This window comes from Phalacrocorax aristotelis, chromosome W (assembly GCF_949628215.1).
Source record: "Phalacrocorax aristotelis chromosome W, bGulAri2.1, whole genome shotgun sequence".
NCBI classification, from domain to species: Eukaryota; Metazoa; Chordata; class Aves; order Suliformes; family Phalacrocoracidae; genus Phalacrocorax; species Phalacrocorax aristotelis.
In genome coordinates this window covers 5369484-5389643 of record NC_134310.1, presented here as the reverse complement: position 1 = coordinate 5389643, position 20160 = coordinate 5369484, and the positions used below count along the sequence as shown (strand labels likewise).

The 20160-nt window shown below is 48.7% G+C and overlaps 1 protein-coding gene across 5 annotated transcripts in view; it reads right to left on the bottom strand.

The window, feature by feature from the left end:
• Positions 1-20160, bottom strand: part of PTPRS (protein tyrosine phosphatase receptor type S) — a 171622-nt gene that overhangs the window by 41215 nt on the left and 110247 nt on the right. For all 5 annotated transcript variants that reach the window (XM_075077583.1, XM_075077581.1, XM_075077584.1 and 2 more), the window contains exons 7-10: positions 9562-9831; positions 6805-7386; positions 5742-5875; positions 5428-5572 (exon numbers count right to left, since the gene is read on the bottom strand). In XM_075077583.1, the coding sequence (XP_074933684.1) occupies positions 5428-5572; positions 5742-5875; positions 6805-7386; positions 9562-9831 (1131 nt within the window). The remainder of the gene's footprint in view (positions 1-5427; positions 5573-5741; positions 5876-6804; positions 7387-9561; positions 9832-20160) is intronic.

Genomic DNA, 20160 nt, shown 5'->3' with positions numbered 1-20160 from the left:
AGATGGAAGTTATTAGTTGTCCACAGACTGAAGGAGGTGAAAAAACACAGTGGTAATGCCCAGGATATTGCCAAGCAATGAGCCCACAATGTGTTTAGATAGGAGGGTTTTAGAGAAAAGACTTACAAAGGAGGGAGGCAGTGGGTTTGACAAGGTATTCAGGTACCCAGGGGGATTTTCAGAAGCAGCAGCAGGTCTAACTCCCATTGCACTCACTGCCTGAACTACGTCAAGGTATTTCTGAAAGTCCCAGGAGGACACCTTTGGAAACGTGGCCCTAAACAGCCGCATATTCTCACGGTGGCAGCAGACAACTGTCTAAGGGCTGATTTTCAGGCGATGGGGAAGGTATAAACCACTGCTTTCTAGTGCAGGGCTGCTCATTTTGGTGTTTACTGAGCTATAGCAGGTGATTTTTCACGTGGTCTGCTCAGTAGGAAGCAGGACACTGCCACCAGCTCCGTCAGATGCTACGTGCTGGGGCGCACGCTGCTGTGCCATGGCCGTGCCCTGAGATACAAGGTGAACTGCAAGAAACACAGATTTGTCAAGGGGGATGCCACAGGTCTGAGACCTTGGTGAAGTCTGGACAAAGAGCCTTCCACTTCTGTACCCCGGCTGTAACCCGGGAACTTTGGGCAATCTCAGACCAGATTTCTTTCAGTCACTAATTACAACCAATTAGCCCAGGCGAGCAGAGAGGGGGATATATTTTCAAGGCAAATCTGCAAATCCAATCTCACCCAATACGGTCAAACTGCAATAAATAGCTTTTAAATCTCTGCAGACACCGCCAGAAACCGGGGTGTCCTTATAAGCCCCCAAAGCATCACCTGCAAGAAGCAAGGGAGACGATAAATGCTGGTCACCATTCCTCATTTCTCTGTTGCTTTTCAATCAACAAAAAGTTTTACTGAGGAATGATTTTTTTCAAATCTCTTACTCCCATCCCTGAGTCACAAACAGATGTTTAGGCCCAGCTTTCCTTGAGGACTTTGCTAAATCAAGTCACACTTCTCCCAGTTCACACTGGAATGAAAGCCGTGTGCTTTGTGTATGCCTCCATCAAACAGAAATTAGGGTTTTGCAGAAGGGGTAAAGACAGTCCTTATGCTGCAGTGCTGAGCGCTCTGTCCAGTAGGACATTTTGGGTGTTGTCCTCCTACTTTCATGCTTTATGGCTACGCTTTAGCTGTATTTAAAATGGCAGAATGAAACCCTTATCCTCAGAAATCCCACTGCAGAGGGTGACGATCCCTGGCCATGGCTAGCCACGCAAAATAATACAAAATATGTCAAACAAACAAAACCCAAAGTAACAAACTGGAAAACAGAACATAAATCAAGCCAGTAATTTAAAATTAAAAAAAACATCAGAAAGGAAATCATAATAACAAAATAATACTGATATAAAAAGTGACTCCTTCCAGAACATTCCCAGTCTGTTTACCTACCTTCCACGCTTCACCTGCTAATTTATAAGACTTTCTTACGAGAGAACAAGAGAAACTGAGCTACGAGGCCAGACCAAGCTCCTGGTGGGTTTCTGCACATGACTGGCTTTTGAAATGCCACCCTGCCCCGCTGCTAGCTCCCTCCATGGAGTCACTCCCCCGCTGCCGGCAGAACCCTAGCTATTGCAGTAATGGCAATTTTGGACCCCAATCTATTGTATTTTGCTAAGTTACCTGTACAGAGACCAGAGAGCAGGGCGGCAGAGTCCCACTGACGGATCTCCTTCCCCCTATAGCTCTCTCCACCTGCTGTGATCGATGCAGCACCAACATCTTCAGAACGGAGGTGCACTGCTCCTTCCCGCACCCCAGAAGCAACTCAAATCCCTTTCAGGGTATGAAGGAAAAGACTCAACCCTCTTCCAGTGCCTGCCATGATGCTGTTTGCTTCTTTTTTCTCCCTATCAGGGGCTGGTAGTTTAAAAGCCACCCTTCCTGCTTAGCAGTCCAGCCAAAGCCACCACGGCTGAGAAACCCACTGCAGAGAGGGTCTGACCTGACCTACCCTTTCCATCTTGAAACTCATTATGAAAGCCCCAGTAAGCAGAGCCACAGCTCCAGCTGGCACTTGGGTTCACTGTTTGCACCGGCAGCTGCTGCGCGTGGTCACGCTTGCTTGCTCACTCACCCTCTATGCTCCAGCACAGGGACCTACCGAGAGGCCCTGGAGCGAGGCCTTCTTTTGGGATGGTTTGCACTTTCTCTGGTCAAAAAGGTGGGGTGGGTGGGTGATGGGGGAGAAGGCCCAGATCTCACCCAGACCCCCTCCCCGTCACTCTCGACTACAGCACCTGGATGAAAACAGCCACCAAGTGCTGGCTGGCCATACTGGAGACGCATCTGGGGAGTTCATGGCACTGTGAGTTTCCTTCACAATCCAGCCCAACCTGCGTTACCCTGGAGATGTGCGTGCGCGCGTGGGGCCGGCCTCGAGGAGGCGGGAGCTGTATGCAGGAGGCAAAGTCCTGCAGCCCAAACTGGAGGCTGGGAGCCCGCCTCTGCAACAAGCCCCTTTGCTGGAAGGGGAGCCGCAGCACAGGCGAGAGCCCCCCCGGCCAGCAGATCATCATCTTTGTCTGCTGGTGTGTTTTTACCAGGCAGACAGCTCTTTGGGAACCCCTCCCCCCCTCCCCCAGGCTCCAGGACAGAGGCGAGTGTGTGCAGAGCGACAGGGTGGACTGTATTTGTGAATCCGCTTGAGACCAGCCAGTACTCACCTGAACTGCATCTTTTACATGCTTTAAAGTTGACTGTCCAAGCCACAAGAATGACCCTTACTGACCTTGTACAATACAATGTTTTTTAACCCTTTAGGTACCATAGACTTTGTATAAGTTTTGTTCAGATCGTATACTGTGAGGAAGGGGGAAGGGAAGGAGAGCAGAGCTAATGGGTGGGGGAAACATCCTTTCTTAGGAAGGAACGGAGGGTAAGAAAGTCCCGTTGTTCCTCTACACCTGCACATGCAGCCTCACAGCACCCACCCTGCCACCCCTGCCTGTTGACGCATGCTTTGCACTCTGCAATTTCTGAGTAGGAGAGTTGCCAAGGAGCCCTGGGAAGGTCATGGCTAGTTAGAAAGGGCAAAACAGCTTCCTCCAACCATGAGATTCTGTTATTTTTACAATCTACGTCTCTGGTACTTGAAGAGTTAAAACCCAGCTACTTCAAGAAGAAAAAGATACTTTACCTTTAGTTTAATGGATTTTACTTTGGTTATGATGCTCAGGAGGAGCCACCCTGACAGGGAGGTGGAGGGTGTTGTGTGGAAAGGTGTGCAACGCAGGGAGGGCTGCGGCATGCAGGCACATGCTTGCCAGCTGAGCTAGGAGGGGAAGAGCACCGAACACCTTGGCAGGCTGCGGGAGGACGGAGGCTTTGCTGTTGCAGGGACAAGATGCCATCGTGGTGTGAAACCGCCCAGCAAGAGACAGACAGACAGAGAGCAGGGAGCTGGTTTCATCGGGCTGTGACAGCATGCAGGCAGGCAAGAAGACAGCAGAAGAGAAAAGAAAGAAGAGCCATGGAGCAGGCCAAGGAGGAGCTGAACGGAAAGGGAGCTGCAGAGGGAAGACACAAAAGCCTGTCCTGAGCCAGAAGGTCTGTGAGCCGAAGGATGTCGCCCGGACCAGGGAGAATTGACTCGTTCCTCCAACAGCCAGCCAGGAAAAAATGATTCACCGTGTTACAGGACACTGACAGCTCCCAGCTGATGTTCTTAAGAGCATTAAATTAATGAAACTATCCCTATGAAAGCTGAGCTACAGAGAAATAAACCAGGCCTCATTCTGGGCAGGTGCCAAGGTAGAAAATGTCCCAAAGCCTTCCCCTTTCCCAGATCCCCTTCTCTTCACCCTTTGGGGAAAAAATTTCAGCGTCACTAAGCCCTACTGCCATCAGCTCCCACACCCCTCTTCCAGCCTGTTTTTGTCAAACCAGAAAGCACAAATCCCAGACCCTCTTTTCTTCCCATCCCCACGAATCTCAAGGAGGGAAACCCCTTGGAAAACAGAAGCAGAGTGTTAAGTTTGACACTTATTTTTCAGGTCCTTTCAGTTCATTTTCCCCCACCCCACAGTGATGCTCCCTCTGACAGTACCATACTGGGATCAGAACCAGCAGGTTTGCAGCAGAGTCAGGAAAGTATTTTCTTTTGATACGTAGAGAGAGTAAGGAAAAAAAAAGGAAAAAAGGGGAAAACATTTCAAGGAATGAAGAAAACAAAATATCTTTGAATAGACTGGAGGCCTGAGAAAGCCCCAGTAAGGAATTCTGTCTGTGCAGAAACAGACTCCCCTTTCCTCCCACTCCTCAGGGGGAGAGAAGGAGGAGAGAGAGAGGGGAAAGAGAGACAGCAGGACATGACAATTAAAACGGAAAGATGGGGCAGGCACCCAGCCGAGAGCCCGCTGCTCTCCCTTGTTAAGGACTCTGAGAGATGGGAACAGGCACCCTCTCTCCTCACAGTGGTGACCAGAGCCATTTCTGAGTTAGTTCTGCTCCCGGCTACTCCAAACTGCAGCGGAGTGATTTAGTAGAGATGAGAGGAGACAGAAAACACAAACAGCTGCCACAGCCACTCATGCAGTGAAAAAACACCTCATTTAAAAGCAAAGATCTGTGAAAAGCCCAGGTTGAAATATTGCCGTCCAGGGTTATTGTCCCCAGGGCAACAGTGAAGGGAGACAATCCATTAAACTAAAACCAGCACATTTTGGTTGCATACACTCCATCCTGATGTCATTAATATCCCCCCCTGCCAGCCTCCACATGACTCCTCTCTCCCGCTCTGCTGGAACCCAAATGGGACTGTTCCCAGCGCTCGCTGGGCCAGCAGGCCTTCCTCCCCACGGCTAAAAGTCGCTCATGGAAAAGAGCATGAGGACTGCTTTCCCAAAGGCTGGTGAAAACGTTGGACTTTTGATGAATCACCTTCCCATCTCCTCTTCCTCCCGATTCCCCTGCCATCTCCCTGCTCCATTGCCTGTGCCCACCTTCCGGACAGCTGCTGCTCAGTTTCTGCTGGCGGACAGGCGAGCTGCTGCGCAACGGTGGGGTGCCGTCCTCCCTGAGCATGCTCAGCACCACGGGCCAGCGTGGCCCACCAACAAGCTCTTCCCTGCTCCCCACCCCACCAAGTGGATGGTGCTTAACTGGCCTCCTGTCGCCCCCCCTCCCAAAGCATGCACCAGCTCCGCTCTTCGTTCACAGCTCATCTATCTGGGTCGGCAAAGGGAGAAGGCAGCAGGTCCCAGAGGCGCCCCCCGCCGCTGCCCACCTCCCTGCAGAGGAACCCCAGATATGTGAAACGCCGCGAACGCCTGCCCCACAGCTCCGTACCCCTGTGCCCACCATCTCTGGCTCCCTGACTGTCTTCCCCTCAGAGAAGGGTGGGAAAAGGAGAGACACCTACTAGACTGCAAGGTGCGCTCTCTGACCTCCGGGGTGAAGGCCCCCAGGCCCAGAGCTGAGCGGGCAGCCAGCCGGAAGACATACTCAGTGTTGGGCTTCAGGCCTTCCACAGTGAAGGAGGTCGTCGGCTCAAAGTTCTTCGGCACCTGAGATGGGCGAGGGGGAAGAAAAAAATAAAAACAAACAAAAAGGAGCAGAGGCGAGCCCTGCCTGGAGACACCGGCCTTACTCCCCTCTCTCGGCCACCTTGGGAAAAGGAGGGCCGGGATGCTCCTCGGGGCCCCAACCCTTTGTGCTGCTCCTCTCTGGACTCACCTCCCTGCCGTGGTCTCCTTCCTTATAGAGGAGCTCATACTTCACTATGATCTCCTGGCGGGGAGGGCTCCACGACAACACGATGCTCGTCTCTGTCTTGGCTTCTGCTCGGAAGCTGATCGGCTGCCCAGGAACTGACACAGAGAAGGAGCCGATGGGGCAGAGGAAGCAAGATGAGAGACAGGAGAAACCACATTAACTTGGCTAATTAGAAGACTCCTACCCTGTTTTCTTCAAAGTCTGTGTACAAAGAGCACGTCTGCAGCAAAATGCCACGCTGCAGAGCAGGCAGGCCCTTTCTTTGAAGCAGTAGAAGGTTAAATCCCAGTGCAGGACTCAAGTCTATGTCCAGAGCTGCTGGAGATGGACGAGTCCTACTGGATCATATACCTCTTCCTTGGCAGTGCAGAATACAGCCCTTCCCACTAATCCCCAGTATTAAAAGACTCTGGTAGTGGGAAGCCCATGAGCAGCCCATTGGGGGTGCAGGTTTTCCCCACCAGCACCCCACGCCAGAAACAGAGCACCAGAAAGCATGCAGGGTACAACCTGTGATAAAACACCTTTTGTTCTCAGCTCAACACATCTGCTGTGACAATTAGGGCTTTGTTTTGCTCCCCTTTGAGAAAAAGGCAAAATAAGGCTCATTCCCCACTCATCTCTGAGAAGATAGTTTCTGGGTATTTTAAGAAGAGTTAAGCTTCACCACTGCCTGGGCAGTGAGTGTTTTTAGGTCTATTAGAGATATTTAGAAACTGGAAGAAGTGAGATACCTTTGAAACATGGCGCAGCAGAAATGGATTCTCTTTGCATTATTGCTTGCCCCACCCATTTAAGAAACAACCTTTCTGAGAAAAAACAAATCAGAAATCATGCACCAGGCCCTCTGGCTCCAGCCACTGCACTGAGCTTCCTCCCATGTTACTTCTGTTTTAATCAAATGGAATCAATAAAGAAAAAAAATGCTCTGGTGACATGGCAGCCACAGCTGGGTCATGCTATAAACCAACACCTCTTCCTCCTACAGCCCAGTGCCTACACGGTTAGTGACACAGGTGCTCACCTCCTTGCTGCGTCTTCACCTGGATGGGGTCGGAAAGAGGTCCATCTCCCACGGAGGTGAAGGCCAGGACCCGGACTGTGTAGGTTTCGTCCTCAAGAAGGCTGCCCACCGTGGTCAGGAGGCTATCGTCCACGTTGTGCTTCTGCCAGTTGCTGACGGGTTGATCAGGCTCCATGGTATAATACACACGATAGCCACGGATCTGCCCGTTAGGCTCCACCGGTTCCTCCCACTGGATGATCATGGTGGTGCTGCTCAGCATTCGTCCCTGCACATTACGGGGGGCACTGGCAGGAGCTTGTTCCCCAGTTCGAGTGACCACCGACTCGCTGGGAGGCCCCTGCCCAATGCTGTTGACTGCAGAGACCCAGATCTCGTACTCAGAGTTGGGGCTGAGCCCCCCAATACTGTAACGTGTGGTGGTGATGTCCTCTTTGATCTGATACGGTCCATCCTGGCTTTTAGACTTGTATTCAATGACATAGTAGGACACAGGGTCTGGATTTCCAGTGTCCCAGGTGATGGTGATACTTGTTGCTGTTGTCTCTGTCACCACTGGCGTCCCAGGAGCCTTGGGGAGTGCTGAGAATCAGGAAGAACAGACATTTTAAAAAAAACCACATATGCTGAAATGGCGCCTAATTGGGCTAGTTAGGGCTGCAGGAGCCAGAGGCACAGTACCAATTACAGTGCGGCAGTTCACTAAAGTGCTGCTGAAATATTATGAACCTAGTTATACACTCTATTATCCTCCTTAAACTGCTCCATCAAAAGGAAAGTGTTCAGCTAAACATCTGGAATCATTAGCACAGACTTCAGCTGCACATCCGCTGGCTCACACGGCAGTTAGAAAAAGCAGTTTTGCAAGAGCTCCTTCCGAGCACGTAATCCCATCTTCCGAAACAGCGCTGGCAGCCCGGCTCCAGCACTGCTGAATCTCTCCGTGTTTAGCGTGCAGGTAACAGTATAGCGAGGACTGTGCTCTCCAGAACTAGAAAACTAGAAATGCTTGGAGTGCTTCCTCTCAAGCCACAAACATGTGTTGATACTCATCTCCCCTGTCCCTCATCCAGCAGACTGCCTTTGGGCTTGCTGGAGACTGTGTGTTGAATGTCGGACACCTTTAACAGCAAGCTCATGTGTTTTCCTCACTAAACACTTGAGACCCTTTCCAACCTCATCTTCTCTAGACTTGAGCACCTCTAAAGCTCTAACTTCTCCCTTCATCTTCTGACTGGGAAAGGCTGCAGGTGCTTACGCACAGGAACAAAAGGGGGGACAGAATACAAAGAAAATGACAAAAGGCAGAAGGAACCAGCCGGGCAAGATTCCCCATCTGAGGCGATAGGATAGTTGGAAGCAGAAGGAACGTATCTTAGACAGCAGCTTTTAAAATTGATAGTATAAGACAGGGAAAAAGGGGAAAGAAGAAAATACTCAGGAAAATAAAGAGCACCTCAGTCCAGCCCTAGGCATCCTTCTGCTAGCACGTGAGCCCACTCCCTGTGCAAAAGCTCAGGACGAGTGTCATGGCAAGATTCACTAGTCCCTACTCATTTCTATCGTCAGACCTTCTGTAGTTGGATGCACTGATACAACAGGATTGTTCTTCTTTAGCCCTCCCCTTCTCCAAAGTGCTTCTCCTCCTCTCCCCTGCCCACCCACCCGCATCCTTCCCCACCCCGTCTCCCCCCAGACCCCTCACGGGCAATGCCAGCACTCAGAGCAGACACCAGCTCATACACAGAGCTCTACACTCACCCAACCACAGGGGCATCCCGCTTGGGTTTTAATACTCCCCTGCTGAGGACAGAACAGATTGAAGATTGCACCCATGCTCCTCTTGGGAATTGCTAGCTGGAAGCTGGGGTTATTCCCCCTCTTGCTGAGACAACAACGGCCACTAAGATGCTGGAACTAGGCTCTACTGCAAGGGCAGGCATGCCAAAGATCCTCAGGGTCTTGGCTGAATCTCTAAGCTTGGATCAGGATGGCATGCAGGCTTCAAGCCATCTGAAGCTCCTTGCAAACTGCCCAGCCGGCCTCACATCCCAGGACAGAAACAAGCATGCAGGGGTTTGAATGACAGCTTGCTTCATAACAAACAGCTCAGTTGTCCTAAAGCGAGGACAGATCTCAAGCTACCAGCTTCCCCTTCACTGTGGATTTCTTTGTGCGCGGGATCCCCAGAGACGCATGCACAGAGCCCATCACCCGGCACTCGTGGCGCACAAGTCTGCCTTCCTGCTCATGCTCACGTACCTACGCATGTACATACAGGCTTGTAACACCACGGACTTACACACATGCAGTCAGGCACCCACATAGCCATGCTGCTCCTTCTCCTGTGCGCGCACACACACTCATGCATGACTGCCTTTTTACATGCATAATTGTGTCCCCACACTCCTCATGTGCAGATCAGACAGTCACGGGCTCACCCCATGCAGACAGACAGACACAAGCAGAAGCAGGTACCCACACGGCCACACAGTGTCATTCTCCCTCATGCACTGGTGATGGCTGACAGGCACGACCACGTATCTACAAATGCTCACATGCATGAACACGACATGTGCCCACGTTTGCTTTGTACACATGCCCAGACGCTCCGTTACAACCATGCACCCAACACGTGCCTTGCACATATATACACCCATGCGGCAGCTCACACACTTGCGTGCACGCACTCCTACAGGCATGCACTGTTGGGGAACCCACGCACTCACTCACGCAAGCGTGCTCACACTCTCTTACATTTCACCGTGATCTGAGCAACGGCTTCTATGACTCCCAGACTGGACATGGCCACACACGTGTAGTTGGCTGAGTCCTTGACATCCGTGAGCTCCAAGACATTACGGCCCACAGGCATGTCATCTTCAGGCGTCAGGTCCTCTGCTCCCTGCATCCACTTGACATATGGCATGGGCGAACCCACGGCCACGCAGGTGATGTTGACGTTGCCACCGGGCATGATTTCATGGCTGATGGGTAAGATGGAGAAGCGAGGGGCCACGCGGCGAACTGTGGACGAGATGCACAGAGGTAACAAACAAAACAAAATGAAACAAAAAAACAAAACAAAAAAAAGAAAGAAAGAAAAGAAAAAGAAGAAAAGGGAGAAAAAGAAAAAAGAGCAAAACATAATTTAAATATAGATGGGGTTTATCATCATTTATTTTCTTCCTTCATTAAAATCAAAACAAAAAACAAATAAATTAAAAAATCAAAAACCAAACAAAAAAATTAAACTTCAAATAAATTTTTACTTCACAAACAATATATAGAATATAGACATAAAAGCGATATTTCATAGCAACAGGGTTCCATTGATCAAGATTAGACCCATCACAGCACAGATAAATACACAAAAATTTATTAGCAATTTCTCATCTTTACTGGCAAGAGCTGGCATGGCGAGCATCGAAAAATCTCCTTCACAGCCGCTGGGGCCCCCAGCTCCCCGCTCCGTGCCCCGGGAAGCCTGCTCCTCCCCTTTTCCAGTGGAGTCCGGCTCCCACATCGCCTTCTCCCACGGCAAAATGAAACAGCCCCTCCACCACCACGGCCCGAGATGGTCCAGGGGCCTCCCCGTCTCTGGAGAGGGGCCCTCTCCCGCCGGCCACTCTGCGCCCGAGGGATGCTGCAGAGGCGGGGTGGTGGTGAGGAGAAGGCTGGGGTAGAGATGGAAACTTCTCACGATTTTGCCTTGATGGACCCAGAGAATCCAACAAAGAGAGAAGTATCACACCCCCAAATGCCAGAGGGACACCACTTGAGGAGTAAAGAGGCAAAAATATAAAAAAGGGAGGAGAGGGAGTCCCCGGAGCCGGACAGAATTTAGTCAGTGTCTGCATGTGAGAACCGTCCAGGGGGAGGCAGTCCCCCTGGAGCGAGAAGGAGTGTGGAAAAGATGAGAAACTCTAATGAAATTTTTGTGGTTTTCGGGTATAGAAACCCTAACAAAGCCTCTTTAAGATCTGACACGGTTCCATCGATAGATGCAGCTCTCAGAGTCACAAACATCATGCAAAATAGGTAAAAAAGAGAGAGAGAGAAAAAGATAGAAAGAGAAAGAGAGAGGAAAATGAAGAGAAATATAATTTATGGGCGGCTAGCAAATGTCCACATGGATACTGAATAGAAAGAGAGCGACAGAGAAAGAGAGGAAGACAAGGAGAAGGAGAACAAGGAGGGGAAGGGAGAAAGAAGAGAGAGAGAGGGAGGGGAGGGGGAAACCCACTTTAATGCTGCATACTTTTTCTAGCTGATGTGACCCAATGTGGTGGCTCACATTGTCACATCTCAGCCCTGGCGGAATAATAAATAGAATAGAATTAATAAGAAAAACAAGGTAATGAAACTTTAACGTTGAGAAAACAGTGACATGTTCTGTGCATCTCCTTAGCAGAGAGGCGGATGCAGCTTCCAGACCTTACACAATAAGAACATGGATGCAAAGGGGAGGGCGTGGTTTCCTTGGCTCCATTTTCTGAACTAACAGGGCTGGCGGGATGGCCAAGGTGGGTGCTCTTCCTTGGGGGTGAAAGCAGGAGAATGGACACAGGAGAAATGTAAGTGGACCAGAGGGGCCCAAGGGAGGGAGCTGCGGGCAAGGTCCTATCCGGCAAGCGAAGACAAAAGGACACAGACCCCAAGAAGTTGCAGGCACAGCAGCAGCCTCAGGAGAAAAGGAGCACGGGACCCCTCCAGCTTCAGTGACAGGTAGGGCGAGAGCGAGGGGGCAGGGGAGTTGGGAGTGCTGGGGGCCTGAAAAATATCCGTCCCTGCTGTACGATTCCCAGGTAACCTCTCTGAATAACCCCTCTAAAAATATCAGTGGCGACCGTATCCATGCAAAAGCAATGCGAAGGACATCAGAGCTTAGCGCGCCATCGCTCTTCTCAAGTCCTAGTGCCTTCAGCGGTCCCCCGGAACTGATGTCTTGGGTTTTTTCTAGTATTTTTCTTTCAGCCCACTTCCCCGGCTGCCACTCAACGTTATGGATCTTTCCAGACAGGAAGGGTGCTGCCAGGAGAGGTAGTGGCTCCTTTCCATTTAGGGGGGCTTTGCTGAACGAAAGCCAACTATAGGCTCTGCCGCCTCCCGCAAGCTGGCAAGGCATCTTCGCAGAAAGGTGTGCTCTTCCCATCGTGCTATCAGATCCTTTTCTGCACCGTTACTGGTGCCCAGGAACCAGTACTGAGAGGCAAGGAAGAGAAGACTTCCAGATTTGCAGCATTAGAGCTCAGAGATGTCACAGAACTCCTACATGCACAGATTCGTGAAGGGAATAGGTAGCAGGCCCTCCCCTCCAGGGTAGCTGGGAAAAGGACTGGAGCGTGGGGGGAGACTGCAAACTCACCGGGGCACTGACACTAGAAGATGACTTTCTGCTTAGAGAAAGGTGGTAAGGGGAGTGCAGTGGTGTTTGCGCAATCTCAGGCACCAGTACTGACTCAGGAGAGCCGGCCACATGCTCCCTGCTCCCTCCTGTCACACCGCTATGGAAGAGTTTTGGCCCTAGACACGAGGGTACGTCCCTGTCGCCTACTCCATCCTTCCTTCCGCTCTCTGCTTTAGGAGGTACCACATTTCAGAAAATGGAGCCATGTGAAGACCACACCGGTCAGAATCTGAGACAAGATGGAGAGAACTTGAAAAGAAACAAGTGGGGTCAACATGCAGACAGAGCTGGGGTGGGGATGACTCTTTTGAGGAGGGGCTGATATGTAACCTTCTGGAAAGGGGAGGCAAGGTGGGAAGAGGTGAGGGGAAATGGGGAGACATATGCCGGACAAGATCCGGTCAGCAAACAGCATCAACAGCAACAAACAACGGCAGGTGGGATGCAAACACTGAGTTGTCATGGGAACAGAACAAGACAATTAATGCAAACTGAGGCTAATCACAAAGAAATCAAACAGAACCGAAAGAGAAAGGAAAAACAAAATCAAAAAACGAAAGAAAAAAAAGAAAAAAGAAGAACAAACCAGAATTTAAGAACTGAAAAGCATCTTTTGATGTACGGTGGAATGCTGAGAATCGGAGTCTGAAGGGAACAGACCGCTGCTGTCTGCGTGGTTTGGGGCAGGGAAGGGAAGAGATCCACTCACAAAACACAAGCTCAGGGCCACGGAGCCGGAGCCGTGCAGCGCACGCTCACAAACAACTGCAAAGCAATTCTCCCCACCCAACTCGCAGCACCCAGGGGTTTAGGTCACCTTCGTAGGGGCTCAGGGCAGCACTACTTTTTGGCTGGTTTAATGGCTTTTGTCACAGTTAATGGGAAGCAACCAGCACATCTGGATGCCAGCCCAAGACAAGGCGCATTCTGCAGAAAGGGAGAATTTGGATTAGGGTTAGTGTCAGGCTAATGCAAGACCAAAACAGGGAGGAGCACTCCCGTCGTGCATCCTGGTTTAAAAAAAGCTACACACTCCTGTGTGTGCACAAATATACAAACATCCACACACCAGCCTAGGATGTGACAGTAACTCCACCGTTCAATGCTGAGCTCAGAGAGTCCCTACATACGTCCCTGCTACAGCTCAGGGCTGTGACACTGCATTGACTGTAACAGGAAACCCTTGTAGGGCTCATCTCTGGATACCAAGAACCACCATGCTGCTGCTTATTTTAATTGCTGTAGCACTCTGATTTGGCTGTTGACATGAGATTTGTCAAGCTGAGAATCTCTGGGTCAGTGTTTAGGTCAGGGCCTAGGAGGAAGAGAGCGGTGGTGGGAAGAAAGCTTGAAGTGCAGCTAGAGGTTGAATCAAGAACAATTTCAGCTCTGGGTCAAGCTGGGTTTCATATATAGCAGCTGAAGGAGTGAAATTTTACACGTAAAAAATGCAATCAAGAGATTAATTCCATTTTGCTATCCAACACATTCGAAGGACTGGAAAGAAAAGAAGACTTGCCCTCTCTGGAAAGGAAAAGTTGAGATGGGGCAGTCAGGTCTTTACTTTATAGACACTTATCTAATACTTTTACCAATTTCTGGTTTCAAGAAGCACCTTCCCTGAGTTTCAGGGATGTCTGGTTTCCATGACAGCTTTGTCAGACCTGTTTTACGAAGTCAACCTTGCATGCATACACATATATGTGCATGCTCCATGTGCATGTGCAACATCTCCCGACATACACACAACAAGCAGGCACACACAAACACACATTTTCAATGGCCAAAAAACTCTCAGGAGCTTTTTTCAAACAAGGATACAGCTTGTTACTGATAGAACCAGATTTTAGAACCGGAGCTGGACATTGGTGATGCAAGTGGAATTACTTCAATGCAGAGAAGCCATTTCTGAGACACAGAAAGAATTCTTCAGTGCAGTTAGTTATGAGTCTGTTTAATATCATCTGTTGGGTAAGTGTTTTGTGCAGGCAAATCTGCACCCCAAATTCTGCTTAAGATAACCCTCATTAGAAACGGAACAGATCCATAACTTTTCACACCCTTGTAAAGCCAATTGGTTTTGTTGCTGCTCACGGATGCAGAGAGGTTAACCCGGTTTGTGTTCTGTGAGTGGCATTTTTGGTGCATTATTCTTTCCAATGAGAAGGTACCAATCAACACCGCTACGGTTCCCCACCACTACCACTCAAGTTAAAAAGAGAGCTGGGGTCCACAAGGTGAGAGATGTTTTTGAAAGGGACAGATTTACAGACCTGATCGGAAGAGACACTGGGAGATCCAGGGTTGACTTTTGCAACACCAGAATCCATCCTTAAAATGTGTTCCCAGGATGCTGCTAGTGAGAGAAATCTGAGGACCAACCAACCAGTTTGTGCTGAGGAAACCCACCGGTTCTGCTTTTTAAGCCCCTTCCAGATTAGCTCAGGGAGAAAAATGTTGGAGGAAGAGCGAGGTGGGGAAAGGAGAACGTACTGACAAGAACCCGTCACTTCAAACCCCGATTCACATTAAACCAACTAAAAGATAAACATATTTTATATCTCAAAGAAGAAATTAATTGAAAAAGGAAACAAAAGAAAGTGAAGTGACTGGTTGAAAGCACCAAACAAAACCAAATGGTATTGAACATTTTGACACTCAGCAAGCTGCTGCTTCAAATGAGGTGAGAAGGCGGACATTATTGGCCATTTTGGTGAGACAGGAGTCATTCCGTCTTGCTCCAAAATGAGGAGGGGGTAGGGGAAAGGGTGCCAAAATAATGTGCAGCCTCTACATTATTAGTGAAGCTTAGATTACACCTGTCCTCCCCTCCCAAAAGGTGGTCCGTCCCTGCCCCCGTGCTGTCCGTGCAGCCGCCTCTGCCTTCTCCCTCTCCCATTCCAATTGCAAGTTCATTCCGCTGGGGCGAGACACTGTTCGGGTTTGGATTTCCGACCTCCGTCCCTCCAGAGGACGAGATACTGAGATACTTCCCTCCTCATGCCCATCTCCTTCCTAATTTCCTTCACGGTAAATAAAAATAGATAAGTAAATAGGTAGATAAATAAAGAATGAGACCAAGGCTTGGATTTGGTCTGGAGGAAATCCATTACCTTTCCAATCATTGTTACTTTTCCACTTAAAAAAGCACATTAGTTGAGTGACAGGCTGGCTGAACATCTCTGGTCTTTTGTAATTTTTTTTTTCTGTTACTTTTTACAGGATTAAATATAAATAATCTGTACCCAATTGTTTTCCAAACAGCTCTGTAACATTAAACACAGGCTTTACTACTTTGTGTTATTTTAATTTGACAAGGTGTAATCTAATTTTTTCCCCTAAAACAAAGAGAACAGCGATGCAAAAGGTGTAAGAGACACAGGCAGGCAGAGATTTCGAGATCAGTACAGCACAGTGTTCCTGCAAAGTGCCCTCTATAGAGAGATATACATATATATACACATATATATATACAGTTTGGATTTTTGGTTTGTTTGGTTGGGTTTTTGGGGGGGTGGCTTTTTGTATCCATTTCCATTTCCTGATACCCTTGAGAAATCCTTCTGCAGAAACACAGCAAAGTTGTTTGTTCACTTCATTTGGTTTTGAACTAGAATTTCAGAGCTGAGGACACCCCAAACACAGGCAGGGCGCTCCCCCACCCACGGAGGTGCTAGTGTAACGCTTAAAAACTGTCACAGAACCCTCCCTCCCTAAACTCCAGCGCCTGGAAAAGGGCGCTACAGGGGCAGCTGTACGAACTAGCGGTGGTTCTGCCTCCCTCCTTCTCCATTAAAGAATTTATCAGTGCTAGTCTAAAAACGTATTCAAATTCCTACGTTTTAAAGTATCAGTGATTGTTCTGAGCTTGTGGCTATTTGTTAAATCTATGGTGGAAGTGAAATTATTTCCTTCTAACCTCTACACGGCATCGAAAGTGAAAAGCTTAGCAACCGTTCCACTTGCCTATTGAGGGACGGGCTGAGCAACCAGCAGCTCTGGTTTGACAGTCAAATTACACAAGCCAAACTTAACCCAGGAACAGGCTACAGCCTAAATTATTTGTTAAATTAGTCACATTTTAATATATATTTTGGAGCTTTATTTCCTGAGGGCCTAAGTACACTATTTCTGTGCCTTCTATGGTTTTTATTTTAATTTATTTCAACTAATTTTGCTATTATGTGTTTAGCCCTGGTCTGTTTTCATCTTTGGTCTCTCAATGAGTTGAGGTTTTCCAGAGAGCCTTGAAAAACATTTGAAATGTTCTCAGCAGGAACCGGGCTGCAGAGCCTCATTCTGGGTGACTAAGCACTGTACTTGACTCCCGCAGCAGAAGAGGCAAGGCCTAAGCAGGCACAGCGAGCGCACTGTGCTGTTTTAAATGCCTGCTGAACCATTTAAAACTCCCTGGGCTTGAAAAGAGCAGAGCAACAAGAAGCTCGAGCAGAGAGGAAAAAGGATTATCCCTGCAGCACCATAACTGCTGCCTTTTGTAACTCCTGCCAGGGCACCACTGTGTGAAATAGGGGAAAATTTTTAATTCTGGTAAATTCAAACACGACAATTTGTCCTGTACCGACAGCAGCAGCTCTGCATACTCAGAGGTTGCTAAAGCACAGCCCACACAGCTCCACGGTGCATTGTTCATTCTTCCTTTCCCTTTGTAATATCGAAGAGCCTGCAGAGACACTCAGTCCTTACATGCAGTGCTCCACCTCGAGCCAAGCAGCTGGCTATTTGGATCAAAACAGAGCAATCAAAGTGGAAGTCTGAAGCTTTCAAAATTAAAAGGAAAGCTACAAACCGCCCCGTTTCAAGGGGGCAAAACAGCTGTGGCCATAGATCCTGGACAAGCAGGCGTATGCCCTCTCTAGGGCAAAGCCTGGACCCTGCACATATTGACTCACTGACGCTTGGAGAAAAATACCGACAGATACAAGTTATTCAAACTGTTTTTATCCACCAAAGTGGAGTAAGTGTCTCAGCCCTTTCGGGCAAGATTCAAAGCATCTGAAAAAGGGCAAAAAGGTTTCCCTTCCGTCCTAGCTGAAGGAAGGCCGTGCAGCTCTCTGCACGTGTGCCATACACAGATCAGCTATGAGAACTGCCAGGCTCCCAGACCAGCCCTCCCTGTCCTAAGGAAGCCCCCGTCGCTGTGCACGGAGAGGCACGACGCCGTCTCACAGCACCGAGACAGACGTCTCTCGGTACACAGGACTTGGAATCTGCCCTTTCCTGCACTACAGGACAGATGTTCGACAGCAGTCATGTCCCTAGGGATAGAGAGAAGCACCCAGTGAGACTTTTGAAAGCCACCTGAGTTGTGTAGCTCCCATAAAAATCAGCAACCCCATCTTAAGGTGTGCTGACTTGCCCACTAGAACTGTGTCTTTCTGTTCACTGGCTACAGCCAAAATCTGGACAACTGGCTCAGACCAGAACCTTTCATACACCCTATGCTAGTGGCAGAATTCATCTCACCTGCTTCTCGATCTGCCTTTGTGGGTCTCCATAAAGACACTTCTGCATTTGACCTTGGAAATTCCCTGCTAGCAGACTCTCTGCTATTTTGGACCATGGCATGATCTGATCTGCAATAATACACAAGGCAAACCCTTAACCAACAATTTCAAGACCATGCCCATAACTTCTAGCAATCCATATGAGCTCTTTTAGCCCAGTATCAAGTCTCTATTTCCTTGCCCAGTGTCATTCCAGCCTATCATGACTACATCCAATTTAGCTTTAATTTATTGTTGTTTATATTATTATTATTATTATTATTGGCTCTTAAGGAAGAATTTAATCTTAAAACCTTCTCAGATCACAAGAGATTCTAGCAGCAGCAGTGCAGTTTGGACATGTTATAAATACTTTATAAAAGATAAAATAAACAAATCAAAAACAATGGTGTATAAATCCCTTTTTAATTGCACCTAAATGCTGAAACTCAAACTCCTATTCATGAAGAAAAATCCTATAGTTAGTAGTGATTAACACCTTTTAGTCCTAGGCAGGAGGGAGGTGGGATGGGAACACCTAATTTCAAATATTATTCCTTCTCTCTTGCTCTCTTTAAATAGAACAAGCCTTTTCTTCTTCTTCTTTTCTTTTTTTCTTTTTCTTTAAATAGAGCATTGGGGCTGGGGGATGTCTTTTGGCTATTGTTGGCATCAAAGTTAGAAGAGCCACAGCTGGCCGCTTCAGAAAGACATTATCAACCGTGCAGCATTTCGGAGTGGTACCCTTGTATCTAAGGGGAGAGGGGGAGAGACTTGAAAGGGGAAGGGGGGAATACCAGCACTGAGGGTCCAAGCACTGAAATCTCAGCATTTTAAGAAAAAGAGAAGGACAGACAGAGAGAAAGCGAGAGATAGAGAGACAGACAGATACTGTGTCAATACTGCACTGGATTTCTCAAAAATCACACAGCTTTAATACCTGTACACTAGGAAAGCCACTCCTTTGGTAGATTATTGAGTAGTGAGGACTGATGGACGGAGGGAAATGCATAAACACAGACAGGAAGGGCATTCAGCTCTGCAAAGGGCAAAAGCACCGAGCACCAATGGTACAACTAACACACTGCAAAAAACCCACCTGTTTACTATCCCATGTGGCTCACCCGCTCAGGGTGCACACATGGGAGGCAACAGAAGCTTAATGGGGATCAACAGGGAGATGAGAAGAGGGAAAAGAGGCATTTTCAGCTACAATGTAACTTGTCAGGTTTCTTGTCGCTGTTTACAACAGAGATGCAGCTGCCAGATGTGCCCCAGCCGCCTCTTTTGTGTCTACCACTGCTGCATTTCTCTTTCCCCGCTCCTTTAGAAAGGAGGGCTCTACTTTCTCTGGACCTGGCTGGTTTTCCAGGTGCCTGTAGCCAGGCAGTAATGGCTCAGCAATAGGGAAGAAAGAGGGCAAACGGGGAGGGGCAGAGCCAGGAGACCCAGCTGCCCTTCTGCAGAAGGTGGCTGGCTGGCTGCCCTTCACTTCCGACACTGCAAGGACGAGGCATCACCCTCCTACGAGGGAATCTGCCAAGTTCTGCTGATGAGACACGGCACTGCCTGAACAATGGGGCTCTCCATGCACACACGGGTGCTACGGCAGAGGCAGCTGCGCGTCACCCAGTACAGAGCAGGAAGCTTTCTGTCTCTACTATCCTGGGCTGGCAGCAGGTCAGCTCCCGTACGCAGTGTCTTAGGTATTACTGGAGGGAGACAGCCGGTTACCAGTGAGCGAGTTCTGCATCACTGGGGAAGCCCTTCAGGGCAGGGATCAGGGTTTTTTCTTTGTGTGCAGGATGTGGAACAAGAGCCACACCTCCAAGAAATATGTAAGCAATAACGCGACCCATAACGTTATTAGGTAAGTAATAATGTTAGGGTCTGCTCTAACTCCGGGAACAACACCCTGGCTTCTTACCATCTTTTCCGCTTCCCAGATCCCTCCCTCCCCCCAAAACAGAGGCTTGTCCCAAATAGCAGGGCTTCCATGGACAGGCGTTAGAGCTGTGTGACTCCTTTCCTCCTGGAGGGATTGAGGAGTTCAGTTACCACCGGGTAGGCAGGAACACTGGCTTCTCACAATGCATTTGGAATAAACTACAGCACAGCATAACCAATCGAAACTGAAATAGGAAATCAAGAAAAAGCAAAAAACCCAACGGAACAAAAAAAATTAGAAAATAAGAGTAAATCCACTTCAAATAAACCAGAATTGTAAAAAAACCCAAACAACTATACATATTTATATATAGAAAAAATAATTAATAATTAATTTAAAAAGTGGCATGCAAAGAAGATTGTTACATTCTCCTATCATGCATCAGGCCCAATGTCCAAACCGCAAGGTAACCATGACGACAAAAAAGTGCAAGAACTCAGCGACATTACCAAAGGATGCATAGAGAGGCCCACAATGCAACTCAACTCATCTCT